Source organism: Cynocephalus volans, chromosome 1 (genome assembly GCF_027409185.1).
Source record: "Cynocephalus volans isolate mCynVol1 chromosome 1, mCynVol1.pri, whole genome shotgun sequence".
Taxonomy (NCBI): domain Eukaryota; kingdom Metazoa; phylum Chordata; class Mammalia; order Dermoptera; family Cynocephalidae; genus Cynocephalus; species Cynocephalus volans.
The window spans coordinates 204,258,755-204,285,865 of record NC_084460.1 but is presented as its reverse complement, the minus strand read 5'-3'; the positions used below and the strand labels follow the sequence as shown (position 1 = coordinate 204,285,865).

Genomic DNA, 27,111 nt, shown 5'->3' with positions numbered 1-27,111 from the left:
AATGGTCTTTTAAGCATAAAATAGTGATGTTCCTAACCTTTATACTGTAATAGGACTCTTTTATCATTTAGTAGGATGGTAGTGATAAGGTAGACTCTTATGATGTTCCTAGAAATGTCTCTCTTATGCTAAACTGCTCTTGTGAAAATTAACATGTCATTAGCATATATATTAAATCTTTCAAGATTCAGCAATCAGGAATCATGATTCAAGGCAATTTTCCAGAACGTTCCTCCATTTCTATTTCTGGGTCTAGCTGAAGTTCTCAAAGTGTGGGCCTCAGACCCTGGGTGTCCTGAAGACCCTTTCAAGGGGACTTGCAAGGTCAAAATTATTTTCGTAGTAACACTAACACTAAGATAATATGTGTCTTTTTAGTATATGTGCTGCCGAAGCGAGCACATGATAATATGTGTCTTTTTTACTCACTTTCTTTCATGAGAAGGGTTGTCTAGAATCTATGACACGTGCTATCACAACAGATCGAATGCTTAAGCAGATAGGAGAATCCCACTGTCTTCTGTTAAGCCAGACATTAAAGATATTTGCAGAATTCTAAAGAAGTGTCCCTCTTCTCATGAAACTTATTTTTGTTTTAGAATATAGGATTATTTTTTCAGAAAAATGTTTTACTTACGTTAGTGTGTGTTTAAGCGAATTACTAAATATTTTTAAGATGATCAGTTTTCATTTATCCATGGTAAATTTCAGTAGATATAACTAAACAAAAGCTCTTCAGAATCCTCAATTTTTTTTACATGCAAAGGGGTCCTATGACCCAAATATTTGAGAACCGTTCTGCTGTCCTCTCATTCAGGGCTCTTACACAAGAATTTGTGTTGAAATTTACCCAGATATTTACCTGGTAATCTATGGAAGCTTTACTTTTCATAATTTTAGAATGTAGGTGAAAAGCTTTTGTGGCCAATCAGAACCAGAAGGTACCCCATGGGAAACTGTATGTGTTCTGTGCCGTGTAAATACAAAATGGTGGTATTATTTAAAACTCTATTATACTAGGCAAGTTGGTATTAGATTCTGTGACTGATTTCTCATTTAGCAAGTCATAAACATTTATTTTGTTCCTACTAAGTGGTCCTTAGTAGGTGTTACAGAGGTGATTACTACATTCAGGCAAGCAGCTACTGCAGTAAGATGTTAACAACAGCCCAACTGACCATCTGTAAAAATGCATCAGTCAATATTTTTGCCTGTTTATTGTTGTGGTCAAGGGGAGTTTATTTTCTTATTTAAAGGAAAAGATATACTGAATAAACATTGGAATAAAATATAAGACAATGTATATAACATACTTTAGAAGTTAAATGCCTCCATGTTTCAGTATCAGAGAAAGCAATGTGGCACATGAGTTTGGGTACTGTTGTACTAATCAGTTCTTCTTAGCATCATAGGAGCTTCTGGTGTTCTGGCAATGTTTGTGTTCTTGGCTTAGGTGGTAATAATACTGACCTGTCCATTTTGTAATTGATCATCAAGCTGTGTACTTATGATTTCTTAATATTTTCGTGTATCTTATACCTCATTGAAAAAAGTAAAAAAAAAAAAAAATACCCTCAAATTTCAAATATCCCTGTAAAATGTTAAACTGTTCATAGTATGTTCTTTAAAACATTTATACAAAGACTCCTTGGTGCTTACAGTTAATTTTCCTTTTCCTTAATTTACCAAAGCTTTTTATTAGGTTCTTCTTAGGACCACAACAATAGATCACTTAGTACTGAATCTTCAGTTTGGAGATAATCTGTCTTCTCTTTCTAGTAATGTATTATAATATTTTTAATAAAAATAAAAGAAAGTGAGCCAATTAGTTGTTTTAAAAATACAGAATTTTCAGAAGTTTTTAGTCAAAGTAACTTGTGTACATAGTTTGTAAATCAAACGCAACGATGAGATTTATAAGACGCACACCCTTCCTCCTCTCCCTACCTCTATATCTTACTTCCCTGACATGACCACTCCATTTTCTTAGGACTGTCTTCTGAGTTTTCCATCCTTGTATCTGAATATGTGTGCTGTATTTCTCTTTCTAGATTGATCACGTTTAGACATTGTGTTGTCTTCCTAGTATGGAAGATCAGGATTTAATACCATGTGTCTCTCCATGCTTCCCCTTCTCTCCAGTATTTTTTTCATTAACTTATAAATTCTAATGATGAGACAGTAAATACCTGAGTCTAGTAGAATTCTAGAATTGCACTTTTAGAATAATTTTGCTTTTTCCTAGAGTTAACTGCTACTTCCTGCCATTGGCTTAGGTTTTCATGTCCTAATCTTTGATTTTTTTTTTGTTTTTAAATTTATTTTTTTATTAGCATATCCATTGTTACAAATCATACTTTTTCTTTATGCCCCTTATCCAATCTCTCCAATTCCCCCTCTCCCGTCTAATAACCATAGATGTGTTCTCTCCATCTGATAGATTAACTGTTCCTCTGTTGATTTGTTGCCTAGATGGTCTGTCCAGTGCTGAGACAGGTGTGATTGAGTCCTCTCTTATTATCATAAATCAGATGCTTCTTCTGTTATTCTGGAGTGTGCTTTGTGGACCTCTTTTTTTTTTTTTTTTTTTTTGGTTTCCACTGGTGCCCCTCCTTGTGTCAATGCCATTGAGAGCCTGGCGTGCCATCTGCACAGTGGCTGTAGAGACTAGCCGGTTTTGCAGTACCCATGGAAATTGCCATGACTATGGAGGGCTGCGTATGTGAAAATGGTGTTTTTGGTGTGCTCTTTACCTGGTTACGGCTGGGTTTGGCTTCGCCTGGCTCCATACCTCAGGATCCCAGCAGGGCCCAGGGTGGTGGTAGCAGCTTGCCAAGTTGCAGCTGGGTTCAGCATCCCCCAGCTCCACACCTAATCTTTGATTCTTAAACTTTAAAACTCTTCTCAGTATTTACAAAGATAAGTAATTTATTTTGGTTCAACTCTTTCTTTTTTTTTCTTTCTTGGAATCATCCTCTAACCTCTCCATCCTCTTGTTGCAATCAGGACTGGTTGTTCTCTTGGTCCTAAAAGCTGTTGTGTAGCGACAACACAACACAAAAACTTTCGTTTTTTACCAAAGGGGGAAAAAGTGAATTCCTTTTTCTCTTCTCTGTGGGATTCCTTGTTTCCTGTTATTCATGTTTTCTTCTTTATTTGCTTTGGAGTTAAACATTCCGGCGAGAAAGGATTTATAGACTAGTTATAGATTTCAACAGTATTAATAAGTATTATAGTATGAAACCTTCCAATCCATGAATGTGATACGTATGTCTATTAGTCTCTTTTAATTTTTCTCAGTGTTTTGTAGTTTTCTGTATAGCAGCCTTGTGAGTCTTCTGTTGAATTTATTCCCCAGATATTTTGGTTTTTGACACTATTACAAATAGATGCTTTTTAAATTTTACTTTCAAATTGTTTAGTGCTAGTATATAAAAATACAATTGATTTTTGTATATTGGCTTTTAGTGAGTGACTGCAAAATTCACTAACTAGTTGTATAGTAAATTCCTTAGGATTTTCTGTTTAGAAAATTGTCATGTATGAATAGAAAGACATTTTAACCTCTTCCATTTTAATATTTGTGTCTTTTTTCCCCCTTGTCATCCTGAACTAGATAGATTTTACCTGTACTCTCATGTTACATAAATGGAACATAAAGGATATACTCTTTTGCATATGCTGCTTTCACTCAGCATATTTGTGATATTCCAGGTACTCGTGTTGTTGTGACTAGGTGTAGATTATTCCTTCTCAGTGCTTTATAGTATTTCAATGTATGACTATACTAAAGTTTACTTATCTATTCTATTGTAAGTGGGTGTGTACATTTTCAGTGTGAGGTTATTGCAAATAGTGCTTCTGTGAACATTTGAATACATGTCTTGGTGAACATATTTGCATTTCTGTTGGGGTTATACCTCAGAGTGGAATTGCTGGGTGGTAGAATATGGATATGTTATTCTCCTGGTTTTTTTGACTTTATGAATATTTATAATTGGTATGTTTTTCCTGCATTTTTAACAGTTTTGGAGGAGAGAAGAGAGAGATTTGTGAGTTTACTTTTCATATAAGACCAAGAGTCAGTCACGTCCTTCTCTTTGAATTCTTCGCTCCTTTCATTTGTTCTTTTCATTGAGCTCCTCTCCTCTGTACATCAGGACTTGAATTGGACAACACACCTAGACCGTCTGCCCCACTCACCTTAAAAAGAAGTGCGTGACTTCCATCTCTTTGTGGCTCCTTCCTGTCCGCTTAGTTGCCCCTTCTCATGGGAGCATGCACAGGTCCTGCCCTGGGCTCCCAGAACTTGTATCCCTCAAATGTCTCCTGGGTCTAGATTCACATCTTCTAGTCTGAGTCTTCAGGTGTTTATTCAGAGAGAACTATTTCTACTGAAAGACTGCTCAGCCTTAACCAGACTAAAGCACGTGTCTTCTTGGCAGTCACAGGCATTTAAAGACTCGAGCAGTTAGGAGGGAAGAAATCCTCTCACTCATCTGGGAATCAGGCTGCTTCCTCTGTGTTTGCAGATAGCTGATCCTGCGCAGACTCAAATATTTTCTCATCTTGATAGTAGCAGAAGGATTTCAGGGAAAATCCTTGCTAAAACTAAGCTTTGGGGATTACTGGAAGAGTTCACTTACCCCTGTGTCATCTATCAACTATTTAAAGAATAATTGAGAAGCTGTCTGAAATGCAGGTTCTATCACTTCACAAAAATATTGTTAGAATTTTAGTGAATATTGGAGGAATTGTCAGTGAAATCAGACTTAAAATTACAAGGGATATAAAATTAGCCCCATTGTTAAGTAAAGAATACTAAAATAAATAATCTGATTTTTAAATCTAAATTTTCATACTACCTAGACTCTGAAAAATAAGCAGAAAACTTATTTAGGCTTTGAAGTAAGGAAACCTAAAATGTAATTCCAAAACTACTTCATACTACCTGACGGCTCAGTGTGCTAGCTTCTCTGAGCCTCAGTTTCTTCACCTATAAAATGGGGATAATAAAACCTCCTTATAAAGTTGTCAGGCTTATATGAGAATAGGTAAAATGCCCACAGGGTGCCTGTTATGTAGCAAGCCTGCAGATCATTTTATCATTATTTTAAGAATGGTGCCCAGTTACAGTTTGTTTGCTTTTCAAAATTCATGATCAGCATAGAGCAACAAAAGAAATAAAAATAATTTAAAATGAGCAAAGTTGATACAGAAAAAATTGGAGTATTTTAGCCATAGAAAATGTATTTATAAGTGATATGTGTTTTTATTTATTTATTTTAATTTTATAAATATACAGTATAGTTGATTTTTGTGTCCCTTTACCAATTCCTCCTTTTCCTCTCTCCCTCCCTCCGCTCCCATCAACATCATGTGTTCACGTGTCTTAACAAGTTCAAGAAATTGTTGTGACTGTTGTTTCTTCTCCCCCGCCCCGTTCATTTATATATTCACTTATTTATTTTTATTAGCTCCCACAAATAAGTGAGAACATGTAGTATTTTTCTTTCTGTGCCTAGCTTATTTCACATAATATAATTTTCTCTAAGTCCATCCATGTTGCTGCGAATGGTAGTATTTCTTTTCTTTTTTCTTTTTTTTTTTTAGCAGAGTAGTATTCCATTGTGTAGATATACCACATTTTCCTTATCCACTCATCTGATGATGGACATTTGGGCTGGTTCCAACTCTTAGCTATTGGAAATAGTGCTGCAATAAACATGGGAGTACAGGTATCACTTGGATATGATTTCCATTCCTCTGGATATATACCCAGCAGTGGGATAGCTGGGTCACATGGTAGATCTATCTGTAATTGTCTAAGGAGACTCCATACCATTTTTCATAGAGGCTGCACCATTTTGCAGTCCCACCAACCATGTATGAGAGTTCCTTTTTCTCCACAACCTCTCCAGTGCTTATCATTCTCAGTCTTTTGGATATTAGCCATCCTAACTGGAATGAGATGGTATCTCAAAGTGGTTTTGATTTGCATTTCCCGAATGCTGAGTGATGTTGAGCAATTTTTCATGTGTCTGTTGGCCATTCGTATATCTTCCTTTGAGAAATGCCTATTCAGCTCCTTTGCCCATTTTTTAATTGGGTGACTTGTTTTTTTGCTGTTAAGTTGTTTGAGTTCCTTGTGTATTCTGGTTATTAATCCTTTGTCAGATGTATATTTTGCAAATATTTTCTCCCACTCTGTTGGATGTCTTTTTGCTCTGTTAATTGTTTCTTTTTCTGTGCAGAAGATTTTTACTTTGATATAATCCCATTTGTTTATTTTCCCTTTAATTGCCTGTGCTTTGGGGGTTGTATTCATGAAGTCTGTACCCACTTCTACTTCCTGGAGTGTTTCTCCTATGTTTTCAGGAGTTTTTTTGTTTCAGGATGTGTGTTTAATTCTTTAATCCATTTTGAGTTGATTTTGGTATATACTGAAAGGTATGGGTCTAGTTTCATTTTCCTACATATGAATGTCCAATTTTCCCAGCACCATTTACTGAAGAGGCAGTCTCTTCCCCAGTGTGTCATCTTGGAGCCTTTGTCAAAGATCAGATGGCTGTAGGTGCATGGGTTGATTTCTAGATTCTGAATTCCATTGGTTTGTGTGTTTTTATGCCAGTACAATGCTATTTTGGTTACTATAGCTTTGTAGTATATTTTAAAGTCAAATAGTGTTATGCCTCCAGCTTTACTTTTTTACTCAGGATTGCTTTGGCTATTCATGGTCTTTTGTTCTTCTAAATGAATGTTAGGATTGTTTTTTCCAATTCTGAGAAGATGGGGATTGTGTTGAATCAGTGTTAATGAACTTAAAGTAAGGCTTTTACTCAGCATTCAACATTTATCTGGCTTTTATAAAATCCAAGGCAAAATGTCTCTTTCATGACACTTGATGAAAACAATGCACGAATGACCAATCACTTTAAATATTTATGAAAAGTATGGTGGGCGAAGTGAGCTAAACCAAGGAAGGTGTACCTCTCGAGATCTCAAAAGAATGTTTCACAGCAGTGCCAGCTTTGCTTGTACCCTGAGAATGGTCAACTGATCGTGTGCTTTTATTTCTCCAGGGAGAAGTTGGCAGTGGCCCGACTGCAGCGAGAAGTTGCCCAGAGAACAAGTGAGGGGGCTGTGGTAAGTCCAGGCTGATTTGTCCTCAATCTTAACCTCCCACCCAGAGATCTCTGGCTTGAAAGTCATTTTGTCTCATTAAAGATGGCTAAGAAAAATATTCACTTTCAGCAAACTTAATGATATTTTGGTAAATGATGTTTTTATAACACAGTTTAGACAGCTGTGTGATTTGCCAAGAAAGAGACAGAGGGATATTAATTTAAAAAATAAGTATTTGGGCTTTGAAGATGTTCAAACATCCAGAGGGTTTTAAGGCTTTATTTTGTGGTCTACTGCATATCCAGGCTTCCAGCTGTGAGCACAGTGTCCCTAAATGAGCAATCTTAGATTTTTAGGTAAGGACTTTCAACGTAATTCAAAGTTACATTGTTCTCTCAGTTCTTCAAACTTAAAAAAAAATCCCCAAAAGAACACCAGGGTGTTTGCTAACATTAACTGTCTTGTGTATTTTCCTTCTCTTCGCTATTTGTGGTATGTTTCTCTCATCCTTTTCAGCTGGTGCCGTTTAGAAAACTGATGTTTCCTCGTGTTTTGAATTGTTCTAAAAATCAATACGGTTGTTTTAGTCCATAGCAACTTCATTTTATACACTGTCTTTGCCGAAGTGTCTGCCTGTGTGCCAACATCAGAAATGGCTGTCTGGAGACTCGGGGAGTGCACGTGCGTGGATTCACTGCTGTTGCTACCTCTGAGAAGAAAATACAATGCCAGATTTATTCCCCCCACCCCTTACAACAAAACAATGGCAGGTGTGCAATTTTTCAGCAAAAGCATCAGATTTTTTTTTTTTTGGAAAGAGAAATGACATTTTTAGATCCTGAAGTCTGCTCCCATTTAATTTCATGAGTTAATTGACAGTCTATCCACTGAAAAGAGTAAGAATTGTATAAAATATGCTGGCCTCAGCAGGGAAAGCAAAGGGCTAGAGCAAGAGGCTGAATTTTGAGTGGCCTCAGAAGGCACAGTGGTCCCTAAGCATGCTGAAATACTCGGGGAAGGTAGTCACATTGTTTTGTTAGTGATCTTAATGCAAACAGAATCTTGAATGTTCAAACAATTCAAACAGCCACTCGCAAGCATCTTTGAGCAATGAAATGGAACAAGCTGGAAAAAATGAAGGTCTACTTAGATGGTGAACTAGATATTTTTAATCTGGACCTCTCACTACATTTTGGTGTTGATGGGATTGGCCCTTCCATGAAGCATCGGTCCCTTGTTCAGGACTAGCTCCTGTACACTACCTCATCAGCTATGTTCTAATTGCATGTGAGGAAGGGACTTAACTTTTCTAAGGCTCTTTCCTCATCTTTAAAATGAGCAGGTTGGAGCTTTATGATTCTACTAGCTTAGTGGATCATGCTATTGAACACTTGTTCATGTGAAGTTTATAAGATGCAGAGCTAGTAATGACCAAATGTTGTTTAAGCTCATAAGAAGAACAGGCCTTAAAAGAATGAACTTTCACTCTTTCTTACTCTGACATTGAGCGTGCCTGAGTTGAAATGATCTCAGACAGGTAACTGTCTAGTCTTTTACAATACAAGCTGCCCTTTAAAGCAAAATAGAAACAATTCATTACTATACAAAATACTCAGAAAACACAGACAAGCAAGAAGATGACTCCAATTGCTCAAAAAATGACTTTGGTAAAATTATCAATGTTTTGTTATTCTAATTTTAATGATGGCAATGAAAAATCACATTTTGGTATTGATTGGTTTGAAAAACACTTATTGAGCACCAACTCTGTGCCTGACATTAATCTGTATACTGGGGAAACATCAATGAACAGGCAAAACTCTTGAGAGCTTACCGTCTAGTGGTTTGAGAGAAATATGTTTGGCATAATTAAAATGCCAGATGGAAGCAACCACAAGAAAATGAAAGAGCAGGGTAGAGGAGATTAGGAGTTCTAGGGGCTCTCGGTTTTAAACAGAATGTGCATAGTAAATCACTGAAAAGTTAGAATTCGAGCTAACCCTGAAGGAGGGGATGAAGTTTACTATGAGGTGCCTGGGGAGGGGCGTTCTGGGAAGGGAGAAGAAGACATGCCAAGGCCTGGAGAGCCTGAGGACCTGCATGGGCACTGGGTTGGCTGGAGGGGAGGTGAGGAGAGGGTGAAGAGGAGAGCAAGTCAGGAGTGATGGGGGGTGGAGGGGTGGTGGGGTGGACCATCAGGGTGCCTATGGGTCTCTGGCTCATACTGTAAGTGATGGGAACCACTGGAAGGCTTTGAGCAAGGCAGTGACGTGGTGGGAATTAATACCATTCATGCTCCTGTTACCTCCCCTCCTATTCCATGATTCATCACGTCTCAATTCCTTAGAGATACCATAAGCCTTGATTTTCATTAATTTCCTTTATTTTTCTCTCTCTTAATAATTTATTCTCCTTCTTTCCTTATGTAGTCAAACTCCTCTGAGTTTTCTACTTAATTATATGCTTCAGCTTTTCTACTAGAATTCATTTATTTCTGAAGTCCTGTTTCTTTCAGTAGCAGACAGCTCCTAAAATTAGGCAGTTCTATTAATCCTTTAAATTTAATTTTTGCTGTTACAGGTTCTTTTTATGAAACTTTTGTCATGTCTGTAGGAGAAATGGAATGCAGCTCATCACAACCAGATCACCTTATGTTTTTAAAGATTACTGTTTACACTCTTCTGTATCTTTTGTCCACACGAAAGGAAAAATGCTATTGAAGAAATTACATAAGAAGTCTATCAAAAAAGCTATATAACTAAATTGAGGCAGATATTTATTTTTTAAATCATCAATAAACCTGTTATGATTAAGGTCGCCAATGAAAAGCATGCCCTTTTTAAAATTTGGTTTTATGCAATAAATTTCACAAATTTTAAGATAGTACCCAAGGCACCATTTCTGAGAGGGTTTTTTTTTTTTCTGTAATAAACTTTTAATTTTAGAACAATTTTATATTTACAGAAAATTTGCACACCTGCCTACCCTTCCCACAGTTTTCCTGACCACTAACCTCTTATACAACTATGGTGTAATTGTCAAAACTAAGAGATTAACATTGGTATGTCACTATTAACTAAACTCTAGACTTTATTAGAATTTCATCAGTTTTTTCACTAATGTCTCTTTTCTAGGATCCAGTGCAGAGTACCACACTGCATGTGGAAAGATTTCTTTTTAGTGGCTGACTGATCACATAGGTGGAAATAGAAAGAACAGGCTCTTGGGAGAGATACAGGTCTAGAATCAAAGCCCATTTCTACCCTGGTTAGCTATGTTACCGTGGTCAGCTTGCTTTACTGGTTTTCATCAATTCTGCCTGCTTTTTTTGTTTCTTTACTCAGATCTTTATTTTGGGAAACTTTCTTTGAGCATATCAGATGTTTTAGTTTTATTTTCTTTGTTCCTAATCCCTTGTCCAGGAAATAACCATCACCGTTGTTTTTCCTACTTAGCTTTTGTTATTTTTCACAAACTCTCCAAGACCATTTCTCCTCATTCTGGGAGATTGTTTTAGCTTGTGCTCCACATCACTGGCTCTGTTTATTGTAAGATCTATTCTGTCCTTCAGACTTCGATGTTGTCTTAAATATTATGTGTAAAAAAGGCCCTGCCTACCCCAAGAGTATAAAGATATTTATTATCTTCAAGAACTCTTACAGTTTTATTTTTTTACGTGTAAATCTTTGTAAATTCTAGTTGGAATTGTTTCGGTATGCAACAGGAATCAGATTTTCCCTCAAATTGACAGCTAATTTTCCAACATAATTAATTGGAAAAAAAAAATAACCTTTACTATTACCCTTATTCCAAATGCCCATATCAACTTGGGTCAGTTACTGAACTGCTTATACTTTTCCATTAAAAGTGCAATTTTACAAACTCTTCTGAAAAAAGAAAATGAAGGAAATATCTCTAATTCACTTAATCTTTTCATTGCAGAAAAATTGCAAAGGTAGTATAGACTATTCCCATATGCCCCATACCTGGTTTCCCCTATTAATACCATACACTAATGTGGTACATTTGTCACAGTTAATGTATCAATATTGATATATTATCATTAATAAAGTCCATACTTCATTCAGATTTCCATAGTTTTATCTAATGCCTTATTTATATTCCAGGATCCCATCCAGGATATACATTACATTTGCTTATCATATCTCCTTAAGCTTTTGGTTGTGACAGTTTCTCAGACTTGCCTTGTTTTTGATGACCTTGACAGTTTTGAGAAGTAGTGGTTAGGTTTCTTTTTTTAAGCATTTGTCTCATTGGGATTTGTCTGTTTTTCTCATCATTAGACTTGGGTATATTTTTTGGGAGGTGGACCACAAGTTTAAAATGCCATTTTATATCATAGCAAGGTTATATAATATCAATATGATTTATCACTGTTGATATGAACCTTGATCACTTTGAGTCCATGTTTGTCAGGATTCTCCATTGTAAAGTTATTCTTTTCCTCCTCTTTCTATCTTGTACTCTTTGGAAGGAAGTCACTATGTGACTTGAGTAGGGAGTTATGTTCTACTTTCTTTAGGGTGAAATGTCTACATAAATTATTTTGAATTCTTCTTCATGGGACATTTGGTTCTTCTTTCTCATTTATTTATTCAGTCATTTATTTAAATCTATACAAACGTATTGATATTCATTTAAAACTTTGGGTTGTAAACCAGTTATACTTTATTTTATTACTCAAATTATTTAGCTTTGGCCATTCATTGGCTCCTTTGGTTCCCCTGACACACTCCCATCATTGGTTTTTTTTGTTGTTGTTTTTCCTTCCTGACACTGTCTTACTTTCTGGCATTACAAGGTACTCCAGGCTCATCTTGTATATTTCCTGCCCCTATCTTAAAATCAACCATTTCTCCGAGGAGACCTGGTTCCTTTCAAAGGACAAGGGTATTTGAAACCAAGGTCTGGGTGCTGGGTGCCAACTCACTTTTATATGGCTTATTTAAGTTAGTATTTATTCCAGGAATACAATGACATTTAACATTAGAAAAGTCATTAATATAATAGACAACAATAATAGAGTAAAGGAGAAAACAAAATCTCATTAGACACAAAATAAAACGATAAAATTCAGTACTAGCTCAATTTTCTAAAAAAAAGTAGTTTGTCAAGAATAAAAGGGAGATAGAGTGTCCACTGAAAATCTTTGGTTAAAAAAATTTTTTTTTTTTTTTTTGCTTAATGATAAAATTTTAGAAGCATTCCTTTTAAAATCCATTACCAGACTAGGATGCCTCTTGTCATTGCTGTGTATGTTGTTGTTCTTCTGGTCCTAGCTAGCACAATACAACAAGACAAGTAGGTGATACACGGGTTGGAGGGAAAAAGCACAGTTAGTGGTATTTGCAAATGATGATTATCTAAATGGAAAATCTAGAGGAATTTTTAGACAAATATTTAGAAGATCACTGGTTATAAAATGAATATGCAAAAATTAATAGAATTCCTACATATCAGTCACCAACCCTTAGAAAGTTTATTTTCAAAGATAATATTTAAAATAATAAAAAAGAAAAGGCACAGGAACAAATCTAAAAGGAAATGTATGAGATACCAATGGAGAAAATTATTAAAGGTTATAAAAGGAGACCAAAATTAGTGGAGAGATATATCATGTTCATGGAAGGGAAGACTCAATACCGTGAAGATATCAATTCACCCTGAATGACTTACACATTCAGTGTAATTTCAGTCAGAATTCCCACAGGGTTTTCACAGCATTTATCAAGCTGATACAAATATAAATGGGAAAAAATACAGGTTTGAATGTGTATAAGATTTTAAAGAAAAATAATGAAGGGACGTTGTGTTCTACCATGCATGAAGTTTTATCTTACAGTTAAAGCAGAGTGATGTTGGGGCAAAGATATTCAAATAAACCAGAGAACAGAGTGAAGAGCTTCGAGGTAGACTCACACATATATTGGAATATATAATGGAAGTAGAATTTCAATTTAGTGACAAAAGAATGGACAGTCTAAAAGGGTCACTGTGACAATATTAAATATTATTTCATTGCTACCAAATATCATGAGCAAAAGTGAATTTTGGATAAATCAAAAACTTCTAAACGAATTAACACTTTTAGAAGTTAATGTAGGAGAAGATAATAGTGAAACAGGATTTTGTTTAAAAGGACAATGTATAAGCTATAAAGTGAGATTGATAAATCTTAATACATTAGAAATAAAAACGTTTCTTTAAAAAAAAGACATCACTATCAAAGTGGAAAAGTAAGCTGCTGATTGACATATTTTCAAGGCAAGCCCACAGGAAAGTGTCACGAACAATAAACTTCGGCAGTTTCTTGTTCAGAAAAATGCACGTGATAAATTAAAACATCACTGGATTAACATCTCATGTCCATCTATTTGGAAAAATTCTTGAAGTCTGAAAATGCCAGTACGTAAGAATATGTAGAAATCGCCATTCTTCTACTTTCTCGGAGGAAGTGTAACTGGTATAAATGTTTGAGACCCATTTTGTGTTACCTAGTAAAGTTGAAGCTGAGACCGCATGTGACCTGGCAATTCCACGTCTATGTTTCCGTCCTAGAGAAACTCTCACACGTATGCAGTGACTCATGTAAAGATACACACTGTGGTGTTGTTTCTGATAATATAACAATCTCAAGGTCCCTCAAGAGAACAGATGAATTAACTGATTTCTTCAAACAGTGATCGAATACGTAGCAGTTAAAATGAGCTCAATCTGCATGTATGGACTTGGAGCAATGTCGAAACATAAGAAACTTTAATATGTATAGGAATAACACTAAATTTAGGATAATGAACATCTCTGGAGAGGGAGAGGACATCTTAAGTTAGATTCATTTAATTTTTGAGGAAACTAATATAATGTTTTAAGAATCTGTTCAATCTGGATGGTGTTAAGTGATGTCTCATTTCTGGCATGTTTTCTGAGTTTTTAAAATAGTTCATTATTAAGAATCTTAGAATTTAAATTAAAATGTTGAAACTAAAAAATAAAACCGTAATGCTGTAAGAAGAGAGGATAGAAGAAATTAGAATAAAATATTAGCTTGCCCAGAGGAAAATATAACAAAATATGTCACTTTCATGATATCTGCATAGTGAAGACATGTCTCAGCGTGACACCAAGGTCATCAACTGTGAAGGTGAGGGATGAAAAATAGACATTGTAAAAAGCAGTAACTTCCATCAAGCAAAAGGTTGCATAAACTGAGTTAATAAATAAAGCTCACATTTTATTGCAACAGATAAAACAGATGTAAAGACAGAATTCCAGGAATTTGCAGAGAAGTCCTCAGAATGATGCCGTGGATTATCTACCTGAGTTAGTCCAAACTTTAAACTGTTTGAAAAGTTGGATCAGTCTGGAATGTTTCGATTTCCTGAGTATTCTTTCAAGGAGAAATATGATTCCCATGGATAGTATTCTCACCCACTGTATAGCATCCCTCCTCCAATTAATCCCTTGATGACCCCAGGACTGGCCCACGGTCAGATACAAGTAAATTTGTACCTTCCTTTTATAGATACTGGAGACAGACCATATTCTTCCAAGAAATATGGAAACTTTATTCAGGTTTGTTCCATTTTCAGACAATGCAGGTGTTTCAGAAGACAACTTAAGCACAGAGTCTCATAGATCCTCTGGTGGCTGACTGACCTTCTGTGTCTCTGTTTTGTTTTTGAAATGGGGCAAGGGAGGAGTAGGATACCATGAAATCGTCCAAATTCATGAGTTTAGATTTACTTGTGAAACCAACACCCTAATCTAGATATAGAATATTTTTATCACCACAGAAAGTTCCCTTTTAACTCTTGGCAGTTACATACCTCTCTCCTGCATTAACAACCATTGGTAAACTTGATATAATTCACATGTTAGTTTTACCGTTCTTGAATTTTATGTAAATGTTATCTTACAGTATGTATTCTTTTGTGTCTGGCTTCTTTGCATTGATGTAATGTTTCTGAGATTCATTCATGATTTCTTTGTCGTAGTAGTTTTGTTCTTTTAAAAAAAAAAAAAAACCAAATAGTATTTCTTTGTGTATCACAATTTCTTCATTCATTTTCCTTCTGATAGATATTTGGGTTGTTTCCAATTTGGCTTGTTATGAATAGGGCTGCTATGAAATTCTTGTACAGTTCTTTTTGCAGATATGTCAGTCCATTATCAGATAAAGTGATTTGCAAATGTTTTCTCGCAATTTGTATAGGTTTTATTTTCATTTTCTTCTTGGTGCCCTTTAAAACACGAAAGTTCATTATCTTGGACAATTCCAGTTTATTTTTTCCTTTGTCACTGTTACTTTTGGTACTGTTTCTAAGAGGGCTTTGTCTAACCCAGTCCACAGATATTTTCCTGTGAGGGTTTTATACTTTTAGCCATCACATTTAAGTCCATGGATCATTTTGAATTGTTCTTTGCAGGTAGTTTGAGGAATGGGTCCAACTTCATTCTTTTGCACGTGGCTATAAACTTGTCCTAACATTATTAGTAGAAAAGACAGTTTTTCCTCATCGAATTGTATTGGTGCCCTTGTTGAAAATCAGTTGACACAAATGTGAAGGTTTGTTTCTATAGGTTTCTATTGATCGCTGTCTGTTCTTAGGCCGGTAATACAACTACTACTGTATAGTAAGTTTTGAAATTGAGAGGTATCCATCCTACAACTTGTTTTTTTCTTTTTAAGACTGTTTGGCTAGTCTAAATCTGTTGTATTTCTATATGAATTTTAGCATCAGCTTGTTAATGTCGAAAAAAAAACAACCCAAAACAAGTTTTGATAGCGAATTAAGCTACTGTGAACATTCATGGGCAAATCATTACTATGAGCATATATTTTATCTATTTATTTATTTTTTTTGATAAATTCCTAGGAGTGGAATTGCTGGCCCTTATCGTAAGCTATGTTTAACTCTAAAAGAAATAGCCATTCTGTTTTCCACAGTAGCTGTTTCATTTTACATTTCTACTAGCAGTATGTGAGAGACTTGGTTGATTGACATCCTTGCTCACATTTGAAATGGTCAAGTTATTTTTAGCGATTGCAGTTGATACGTAGTGGTATCTCATTGTGGTTTAATTTGTATTTCCTTGATGTTGAAAGATATTGAGCACTTTTCATCCACTTATTGTCCACTTATGTATCTGTTAAATTCTTTTGCCTATTTGAGGCAGATGGCTGCTTTCCTTATTACTTAGTCACATGAGTTCTTTATACATTTTAAATATGAGTTTCTTGTGGAAAAATGTGTTGCAAATTTTTCCCCATTCTTTGATTTGCTTGTTCATTGTTTAAAAACAATGGTGTCTTTGGTGAGCAGAAGTATTTTAGTGTTGAAGTTCTATTTACTGAATTAACTTCTTTCACGATTACCTTTTTATGTATTCTAAGAATCTTTGCCTACCCCATGTTTACAAAAATATTTGGTGTTTTCATCTATAAGCTTTACAATTTCCTGTTTTGTGATAAGGTCCATGATCCAAGGGGCTTATTTCTTTTTTATCTATGATGTGTATTAAGGGTTGAGGTTTATTTTTAAAAATATATATATCCACATACATTTGTAACATTCTTTGAAATGAATTTACTTCCTTCATTGAATTTCTTTGCCTTTGTTGAAAACCATTTACTTTTATATGTATGAGATTGTATTTGTATGCTCATTTCTGTTCTTTATATTTATTTCTCTATCCTTTGCAAATACCACACTATTTGATTACTGTGATTTTGTAATAAGATTTAACGTTGCTCTTTTCCAAGGTATTTTCACAATTCTATGTCCCTTTAATATCCATGTCCATATGTGAATCAGCCTGTTAGTTTTCTCAAAATACCTTCAGTGACTTAGTTTATAATAGCATTGAATCTTTAGAACAATATGGGTAGAAGTAACATCTTAAGATTCTATTTATTTAGATCTTTTTTAGTCTCTCAGCAGTATTTTATAGTTGTCGGTGTAGAGAGCTCTTGGACATCTTATTTTTAAATTTAAATCTAATTCATATTCTGCTTTTTAATGCTAATGAAATGAAACTTGTTACAGTTTTTATTTTCTAAGTTTTTGGTAATTTTTTCCTTACAGAACTTCAAAAATGTTTCACTTTCTTCTGGCTTCCATGATTTCTGATGGGAAATCCACAGTCATTAGAATTGTTCCCCAATTTCTTTCTCTGGCTATTTTCAGGTTTATTATTTTGTCTTTAGTTTTCTGCAGTGTGATCATTATGTGCTTTGGCCTAGAGTTCTCTGAGATTATCCTGTTTGGGGTTCACCAAGCTTCTAAATCAGTAAGTTAGTCTTTCACAAAATTATCTCTTCTAATATGTATATCTGCACCACACTTTTTCTCATGTCTTTATGAGACTGATATGAATGCTAGAATTTTAGAATGTTCTATAGATTTCTGAGTCTCCGTTTGCTTTTTTCTCTTTTGAACAGATTGGATAATTTCTATTAATATATTATGTTCATTGATTCCCGGTCAGTCTCCACTCTGTATTGAGTCAGTCCAGTGAATATTTTATTTTTTAAAAAACTTTTTAGTTTTAACAGTTTTGTTTTTCTTATTGTCTTCTATTTCTTTGAGATATTATCTTGTTTCAAGGGTTTGCTCTTTTTTTTAAAAAAGTTTTATCTTCTTTAAAGTCAATCAAAACCAATATTGAACGTAACATATTAATATTCCAATCTGTGTCATCTAGGGGTCGGCATCTGTTGATTGTCTTTTTTTTCCTCAGGAATTGAGATTTTCCTCATTCTTCATATGCTGAGTAATTTGGGGGCTGTATCTTAGACATTTTGAATGTTATATCATGAAATTGAAATTCTTGGTCTTGTTTTAATCCAAATGAGAATGTTGTTTTGTTTTAACAGGCAATTCACCAGGTTAGGTTCAGGCCTCAAGTTCTGAGCTGCCCTTTGTGGGCTGTGGTTCTAATGTCAGTTCACATTTCCTAGTGCTCATAGTAGTGTTTGGATTTGTTCTATGTGTTGCACTACCCAGAGGCCAGTCTGGGACTTTGTCTCTGGTCGTCTTTGCAGCTCAGTTCTCACTGCCTGTGTGTGCTGTGCTGTTTATGATCAGATTCATGCATGTATAGCTCAGAGATAAGCATAGGACTTCATACGCAGCCGTATGGGATTGCTCATTTCCTCTTCCATGTGTGCGCACGCGTGCGTGTGTGTGTGTGTCTGTGTGTGTGTTTTAACCTCCCTGGATGGAGCCTCCCTTCCTGATCCACCATCCAGAGAGCTGGAACTTCAGTTTTCCTTGTCTTCGGCTCGTTTCCTCTCATGGCATCTGTGTCTAGAGCTAAGCAGTCAGAAGATAGGGATGAGAAGAGCAGCAGGCTTTTTTTTCTTTTTGAGGTGGTAAACTCACTGGTGGTTTGGTGGAAGGTCTAATTGTATTTTCTTCTCCCATAAACCTGCTACTGTTCACTTTTCAGAGTCCTTAGATGGCTGTTCTTTGCATTCAGTTTAGTATTTATGTTTATGTTCAGTGGGAGATACCAGCTGGAGTGTGCTTGCTCTGTCTTTCCTGGAACCAGAACACTCAACTGATTTCTTAGGCCAGGATTAGGACCTTCCCTTCAGCAGGGCTTGGAATCTGAGCACTCTTGCAGCCCTGGAGATTTCTTTTGCTTTATCCCAACTGCCAGTGTTTAGAAACATGGTAAACCTCATGTGCACTATTTATAAGCCCCACTGATACCATTTTGAGCCCTTAGGGGAGATCTCTTTGCTCCCTAGTCCCATTCCCAGCTTTTCTGCATCTTCTGCTGCCCTGCCCACATCATTAGAGGGCTATAGTGGTATGTCCAGTGAAGGTTCCCAGTGCTTTTGTGCCTCAGTCTCTTGCTTTCATCCCCAGCTTTAGGAGGCCCTATGCATGTGCTCCTCAGGCTAATCCTGCCTTGGTTCTCCCTGATCCCTTTCCAGTGGCCAGCAGTCTCTGCCTAGTACTTACTGGAAGCCCAGAGTACTTCAGGGGTTTCTGTGCCCTGCCCTTAGCTTTCATTGGTCCCTGTGATCACACACTTCAGAGGGATTCTCTCTTAGCTCCAATATTTAGTTGTATAAAATCAAAATTTTTGTATTAGATATAAAAATGAATAAGACTTAAGATGCAGAGAATGATATGTTAGGAAAAGTTTTATAATCACAGAAATAGGGACCACCAGGATAGATAATATGAGCACTTAAACATACAGGAGAGAAGTTAACCTGGCAATACTAGAAATAAAAATCTTAACAACAGTGTCCTTGGCATGACAGTGTGCTTGTTAGATGTGAGATCACGGGAGGAGATTTGCATGTCCTGTATGTAATACAAAGTAAGATGTCAGGAAGCCAGGAGACTGGCTTGCGGGTCCCTGATGCTAAATACTGTCCCTACCTTATATGTGGAATAAGTTGCATTTCAAAGACTTTGTGATGGAGAAAGATATTTTTTCAATATTGGATAAAAACTTTATTCTAGTAGAATTACTATGTTATATTTGCTGATTTGGTGCTTTGTTGCTTGATTTGTAAACTGAGGTACACAGCCCTAAATGAGCAATCAGTTTTATGTGCAGGATAACCACCTTTAAACCCTTCTCACTCAAAGAGTTAGTGCTGCCTCTCATTAGCTTTCATTAGTGTATTTTTTTAGAGGCACCTTTGAAAAATTGTTTTTTTTTTTTTTCCTGGGAGCATTGAGAGCATACTGATGAGAACATCATATACATGTATGGATGTGTGTATACAAATATATATGTATTTCTGCACAAATATGGATTAAATTTAAAAGCAGTGAATTCACTGTTAGGTTGCCCTTATCAACTGTAACCCAGCCACCAACCCAATTTGTAAGTAGAAAATTATCACCATGCTTAATTTTCCACTAAAATATATCAGTATTTTTTGGAAACTGTCTTTTTAAACATAATTTGAAATTAAATCAGTAATTTTCTTTTTATATCAAAAGACAAAACACATACAAGTAACTAATGTCTGTTTTCTTCCCTTGAAAATATTTACAAATTTAATAAAATCTTAATTACTAATAACTAGAACACACTGAATTTCAAGGTATTTGAAAAGAAGTGAAAGTGTTTTTAAGCAAAAATTAATAATTTCTCTAGATGTTTTTAAATTTTTAAAAAACTTTTGAGATAGTTCTGTATTCACATAAAGTTGTAAGAAATAATACAGAGAGATCCCAATGTACCTTTTACCCAATTTTCCCCACTGGTAACATCTTGCAAAACTCTACTAAAATCACAATATTGGTTGATATCGATACAGTCAAGATTCAAACGTTTCTACCACCAATTGATCCCTTATGTTGTCATTTTATAGCCACATGCATTTCTCTCCTGCCCCACCCCCTCAATCCCTGACACCCATTAATTTTTTTCCCCATTTCTACCGAGCTGTCATTTCAAGAGTGTTATGTAAATGGAATCATACAGTACATAACCTTTTGAGATTGGCATATTCCCTCAGAATAGTTCTTTGGAGAATCATGCAGGTAGCTATGTGTATCAATAGTTATTTCATTTTTATCGCTAAGTAGTATTTCATAGTATGGCTGTACCACAACCTTTTAGTAATTCACCTGTTGAAGGACATCCTGATTGTTTCCATTTAGGGGCTCCTACAAGTAAAACTGCTGTAAACATATATGTACAAGTCTTTGTGTGAACATAAGTTTATTTCTCTGGGATAAATACCCAGGAATTGACACATACTAGACTACGTGATTAATTTTCTAAGAAACTACTGATCTGTTTTGCATAGTAGTTGTACCACTTGACATTCCTACCAGCAGTGCATGAGTAATCCAGTTTCTTCAGATCATTGCCAGCCTTTGGTGGTGTCACTATTTTTTATTTTGGCCTTTCTGATATGTATATAGTGATATTCCATTGTGGTTTTAATTTGCATTACTCTAATGACTAGTGATGTTGAATATCTTTTATGTGCTTACTTGCCCTCTGTTTGTAATCTTTGGTGAAATGCCTCTTCATGTCTTTTTGCCCATTTTCTAAGGGGGATTTTTTTTTTTAACTGTTGAGCTTTGAGAGTCTTTTGTATATTCTTGATACTAGTCCTTTGTGGGATATATGGTTTGCAGATACTTTCTCCTAGTTCTGCAGGTTGTCTTCTCATCCTCTTACCATGGATATTTGACAGAACAAAAGTTTTTACTTTGTCCAGTTTCGCAGTTTTTTCTCTTATGGATTGTGCTTTCGGTATCAAGTCTAAGAACTATTTGCTTAGCTTTAGATCTCAAAGATTTTCTCCTATTTTCTAAAAGTTTTATAGTTTTGCATTTAAGCCTATAATACATTTTGAGCTAATTTTTGTGTAAGGAGTGAGACTTAGGTTGAAGTTTTTTTTTTGCCTATGCATGTCTAATTTCTCCACCATTTTTTGAAAAGACTGTTTCCCCTACATTGAATTACTTTCACACCTTTGTCAAAATCTGACTTATTTGTGTGTGTCTGTTTCTGGGTTCTTCTTTGGGTTGCATTGATCTATGTCCATTCCTCCACCAATACCACACATCTTGGTTACTGTACCTATATATAATAAGTCTTAAAACTGAGTACAGTGATTTTTCTCACTTTATTCTTCTTTTCTCAAAACATTTTTAGCCTTGTCTTTCCATGTAAATTATAGAATAATCTTATCTATATTTCCAAAATATCTTGCTGGGATTTTGATAGAAATTTCATTAAATTTCTATATCAATTTGGGGAGAATTGATGTCTTTACTGTGAGTCTTCCATGTTTTATGTCTCTCCATTTATTTAGGTCATCTCTGATTTTTCTCGTTAGCATTGTGTAGTTTCAGCGTAGAATCTTACACGTTTTGTTAGACTGACATTTATGTATTCGATATTTGGAGTGATTGTAAATGGTAGTTATTGTCTTTTAAATTTCACTTTCCACATATTCATTGATAGTATACAGAAATTCAATTGAGTTTTGGATCATAGGATGCTGATCTTGCATCCTATGACCTTGCCAAATGCAGTTATTAGTTTTAGAAGGTTTTTTTTTGTAGCTTCCATAGGATTTTCCACATAGACAATGATTGCTAAAGATAGGAAGAGCTTATTTTTCTGTTCCAATGTATATGAATTTTTTTTTCTTGCCCAATAACACTGTCTAGATCTTACAGCATTATGTTGAATAAGAGTGTTGAGAGTAGACAGTCAAGCCTTGTTCTCTTTATTTGGGGAAAAGCATTCAGTCTTTCACCATTAGGTACAGTGTTAGCTGAAGGTTTTTTGTAGGTGCTCTTTATTAAGCTGAGGAAGTTCCCCATATTCCTGTTTTTCTAAGAGTTTTCATCATGAATGGGTGTGGAATTTTGTCAAACCCTTTTTTTCTGCAGCGATTGATGTTGTGATTTTTCTTATTTAGCCTGTTGATAAGAGAGATCACATGCTTGATTTTCAACCTCACATCCCTCAAATGAACCCTACTTGGTCATGGTATATCATTCTTTCTATGTATTACTGAATTCTTTCTGCCGGTATACTGTTAATAAAGTTTACAACTATATTTGTGAGGGGCATCGGTCTGTAGTTTTCTTCACTTTTACTGCCTTTGTCTTGTTTTGCTATCAGTGTAATACTACTTTTGTAAAACAATTAGAAAGTCTTCCTTTTGTTCTCTTTTCTGGAAGAGATTGTAAAGAATTGGTGTTGATTCTTTTTTGAACATTTATTTGTAGAATTATCTAGTGAAACCACTTGGGGTTGGAGATTTCTTTTGGGTGTGTGTTTTGTAATTGTGAATTAAATTTTCTTAATAGTAATAGGGCTATGGAAGTTATCTATTTCTTATTGGATGAGTTGTGATAGGTTTTATTATTTTATTTTTTTATTTTTATTTTTATTTTTTTTAAATTTTATTTTGTCGATATACATTGTGGATGATTATTGCTCCCCATCACCAAAACCTCCCTCCCTTCTCCCTCCCCCCCCCAACAATGTCCTTTCTGTTTGCTTGTCGTATCAACTTTAAGTAATTGTGGTTGTTATATCTTCTCCCCCCGCCCCCAGTTTTGTGTGTGTGTGTGTGTGTGTGTGTGTGTGTGTGTGTGTGAATTTCTATATTAATTTTTAGCTCCCACCAATAAGTGAGAACATGTGGTATTTCTCTTTCTGTGCCTGACTTGTTTCACTTAATATAATTCTCTCAAGGTCCATCCATGTTGTTGCAAATGGCAGTATTTCATTCGTTTTTATAGCTGAGTAGTATTCCATTGTGTAGATGTACCACATTTTCCGTATCCACTCATCTGATGATGGACATTTGGGCTGGTTCCAACTCTTGGCTATTGTAGAGTGCTGCGATGAACATTGGGGAACAGGTATACCTTCGACTTGATGATTTCCATTCCTCTGGGTATATTCCCAACAGTGGGATAGCTGGGTCTTATGGTAGATCTATCTGCAATTGTTTGAGGAACCTCCATACCATTTTCCATAGAGGCTGCACCATTTTGCAGTCCCACCAACAATGTATGAGAGTTCCTTTTTCTCCGCAACCTCGCCAGCATTTATCGTTCAGAGTCTTTTGGATTTTAGCCATCCTAACTGGGGTTAGATGGTATCTCAGTATGGTTTTGATTTGCATTTCCCGGATGCTGAGTGATGTTGAGCATTTTGTCATATGTCTGTTGGCCATTTGGAAATCTTCCTTAGAGAAATGCCTACTTAGCTCTTTTGCCCATTTTTTAATTGGGTTGCTTGTTTTCTTCTTGTAAAGTTGTTTGAGTTCCTTATATATTCTGGATATTAATCCTTTGTCAGATGTATATTTTGCAGATATTTCCTCCCACTCTATTGCTTGTCTTTTAACTCTGTGAATTGTTTCTTTTGCTGTGCAGAAGCTTTTTAGTTTGATATAATCCCATTTGTTTATTTTTCCTTTGGTTGCCCGTGCTTTTGGGGTCATATTCATGAAGTCTCTGTCCAGTCCTATTTCCTGAAGTGTTTCTCCTATGTTTTCTTTAAGAAGTTTTATTGTTTCAGGGTGTATATTTAAATTCTTCATCCATTTTGAGTTGATTTTAGTATACGGTGAGAGGTATGGATCTAGTTTCATTCTCCTGCATATGGATAACCAGTTATCCCAGCACCATTTACTGAAGAGGCAGTCCCTTCCCCAGTGAATAGGCTTGGTGCCTTTGTCAAAGATCAGATGGCAGTAAGTGTGTGGGTTGATTTCTGGATTCTCTATTCTATTCCATTGGTCAGTGTGTCTGTTTTTATGCCAGTACCATACTGTTTTGGTTATTATAGCTTTGTAGTATAGCTTAAAGTCAGGTAGTGTTATGCCTCCAGCTTTATTTTTTTTGCTCAGCATTGCTTTGGCTATGCGTGGTGTTTTATTGTTCCATATAAATGACTGGATAGTTTTTTCCATTTCTGAGAAAAATGTCTTTGGAATTTTGATGGGGATTGCATTGAATTTGTATATCACTTTGGGTAGTATGGACATTTTCACTATGTTGATTCTTCCAATCCAAGAGCATGGGATATCTTTCCAACTTCTTGTATCCTCTCTAATTTCTCTCAGCAGTGGTTTGTAGTTCTCATTATAGAGATTTTTCACATCCTTGGTTAACTCAATTCCTAAGTATTTTATTTTTTTGGTGGCTATTGTAAATGGGCAGGCTTTCTTGATTTCTCGTTCTGCATGTTCACTATTGGAGAAAAGAAATGCTACTGATTTTTGTGTGTTGATTTTGTATCCTGCTACTGTGCTGAAAACATTTATCAATTCCAGCAGTTTTTTTGTAGAGGTTTTAGGCTGTTCGATATATAGGATCATGTCATCTGCAAACACGGACAGTTTGACTTCCTCTTTTCCAATCTGGATGCCCTTTATTTCCTTCTCTTCTCTGATTGCTCTGGCTAGTACTTCCAACACTATGTTGAATAGGAGTGGTGAGAGTGGGCATCCTTGTCTAGTTCCTGTTCTTAAAGGAAAAGCTTTCAGCTTTTCGCCATTCAGGATGATATTGGCTGTGGGTTTGGCATATATGGCTTTAATTATGTTGAGATACTTTCCCTCTATACCTAACTTATAGAGGGTCTTTGTCATGAATGAGTGCTGAACTTTATCAAATGCTTTTTCAGCATCTATAGATATGATCATATGGTCCTTGTGTTTGAGTTTATTAATATGGTGTATCACATTTATTGATTTGCGTATGTTGAACCAACCTTGCATCCCTGGGATGAATCCCACTTGATCGTGATGAATAATTTTTTGTATGTGTTGCTGTATTCTGTTTGCTAGTATTTTAGTGAGGATTTTTGCATCTATATTCATCAAGGATATCGGCCTGTAGTTTTCTTTTTTGGTTATATCTTTACCTGGTTTTGGAATCAGGATGATGTTCGCTTCATAGAATGAGTTTGGGAGATTTGCGTCCGTTTCAATCTTTTGGAATAGTTTGTAAAGAATCGGTGTCAATTCCTCTTTGAATGTTTGGTAAAATTCTGCTGTGAATCCATCTGGTCCTGGGCTTTTCTTTGTTGGGAGCCTTCTGATAACAGCTTCAATCTCCTTTATTGTTATTGGTCTGTTCAAATTTTCTACGTCTTCATGGTTCAGTTTTGGGAGCTTGTGTGTGTCCAGAAATTTATCCATTTCCTCCAGATTTTCAAATTTGTTGGCGTATAGTTGTTTATAGTAGTCTCGAATGATTCCTTGTATTTCAGATGAATCAGTTGTAATATCGCCTTTTTCATTTCTAATTTTTGTTATTTGAGTCTTCTCTCTTCTTTTTTTTGTTAGCCATGCTAATGGTTTGTCTATTTTATTTATCTTTTCAAAAAACCAACTTTTTGATTCGTTGATCTTTTGAATTGTTTTTTGGTTTTCAATTTCATTCAGTTCTGCTCTGATCTTAATGATTTCTTTCCGTCTGCTAACTTTAGGTTTGGATTGTTCTTGTTTTTCTAGTTCTTTAAGGTGAAGTGTTAGGTTGTTCACTTGCCATCTTTCCATTCTTCTGAAGTGAGCGTTTAATGCAATAAATTTCCCCCTCAATACTGCTTTTGCAGTATCCCACAGGTTTTGGTATGATGTATCATTGTTTTCATTAGTTTCAATAAATCTTTTGATTTCCTGCTTGATTTCTTCTTGGACCCATATGTCATTAAGTAGAATGCTGTTTAATTTCCATGTGTTTGTATAGTTTCCAGAGTTTCGTTTGCTATTAATTTCTAGTTTTAATCCATTGTGGTCTGAGAAGATACATGGGATAATTCCAGTTTTTTTGAATTTATTGAGACTTGATTTGTGACCTAATATGTGATCTATCCTGGAGAATGATCCATGTGCTGATGAGAAGAATGAATATTCTGAGGTTGTTGGGTGGAATGTTCTGTAGATATCTGCCAATTCCAATTGGTCTAGAGTCTTGTTTAGATCTTGTGTTTCTCTACTGATTCTTTGCCTAGATGATCTGTCTAATATTGACAGTGGAGTGTTCAGGTCCCCTGCTATTATGGTATTACTGTCTATTTCCTTCTTTAGGTCTAATAGAGTTTGTTTTATAAATCTGGCTGCTCCGACATTGGGTGCGTACATATTTATGATTGTTATGTCTTCTTGATGGATCAGTCCTTTTATCATTAAGTAGTGTCCCTCATTGTCTCTTTTTATGGTTTTTAGTTTAAAGTCTATTTTGTCAGATATAAGAATAGCTACTCCAGCTCGTTTTACTTTTCTGTTTGCATGGTAAATCTTTTTCCATCCTTTCACTCTTAGTCTGTGTGAATCTTTATGGGTGAGGTGGGTCTCTTGTAGGCAGCATATAGTTGGGTCCTCCTTTTTGATCCAGTCAGCCAGTCTGTGTCTTTTGATTGGGGAATTTAAGCCTTTGACATTAAGAGTTGTTATTGAAAGGTGTTGATTTATTCCTAGCATTTTCTTGGTTG

At 35.5% G+C, this 27,111-nt stretch overlaps 1 protein-coding gene across 1 annotated transcript in view; it reads left to right on the top strand.

Moving 5' to 3' along the window:
* NCKAP5 (NCK associated protein 5) overlaps positions 1–27,111 on the top strand; it is a 787,163-nt gene that overhangs the window by 326,126 nt on the left and 433,926 nt on the right. The window contains exon 4 of the mRNA XM_063085140.1: positions 7,083–7,146. Coding sequence (XP_062941210.1) covers positions 7,083–7,146 — 64 coding nt within the window. The remainder of the gene's footprint in view (positions 1–7,082; positions 7,147–27,111) is intronic.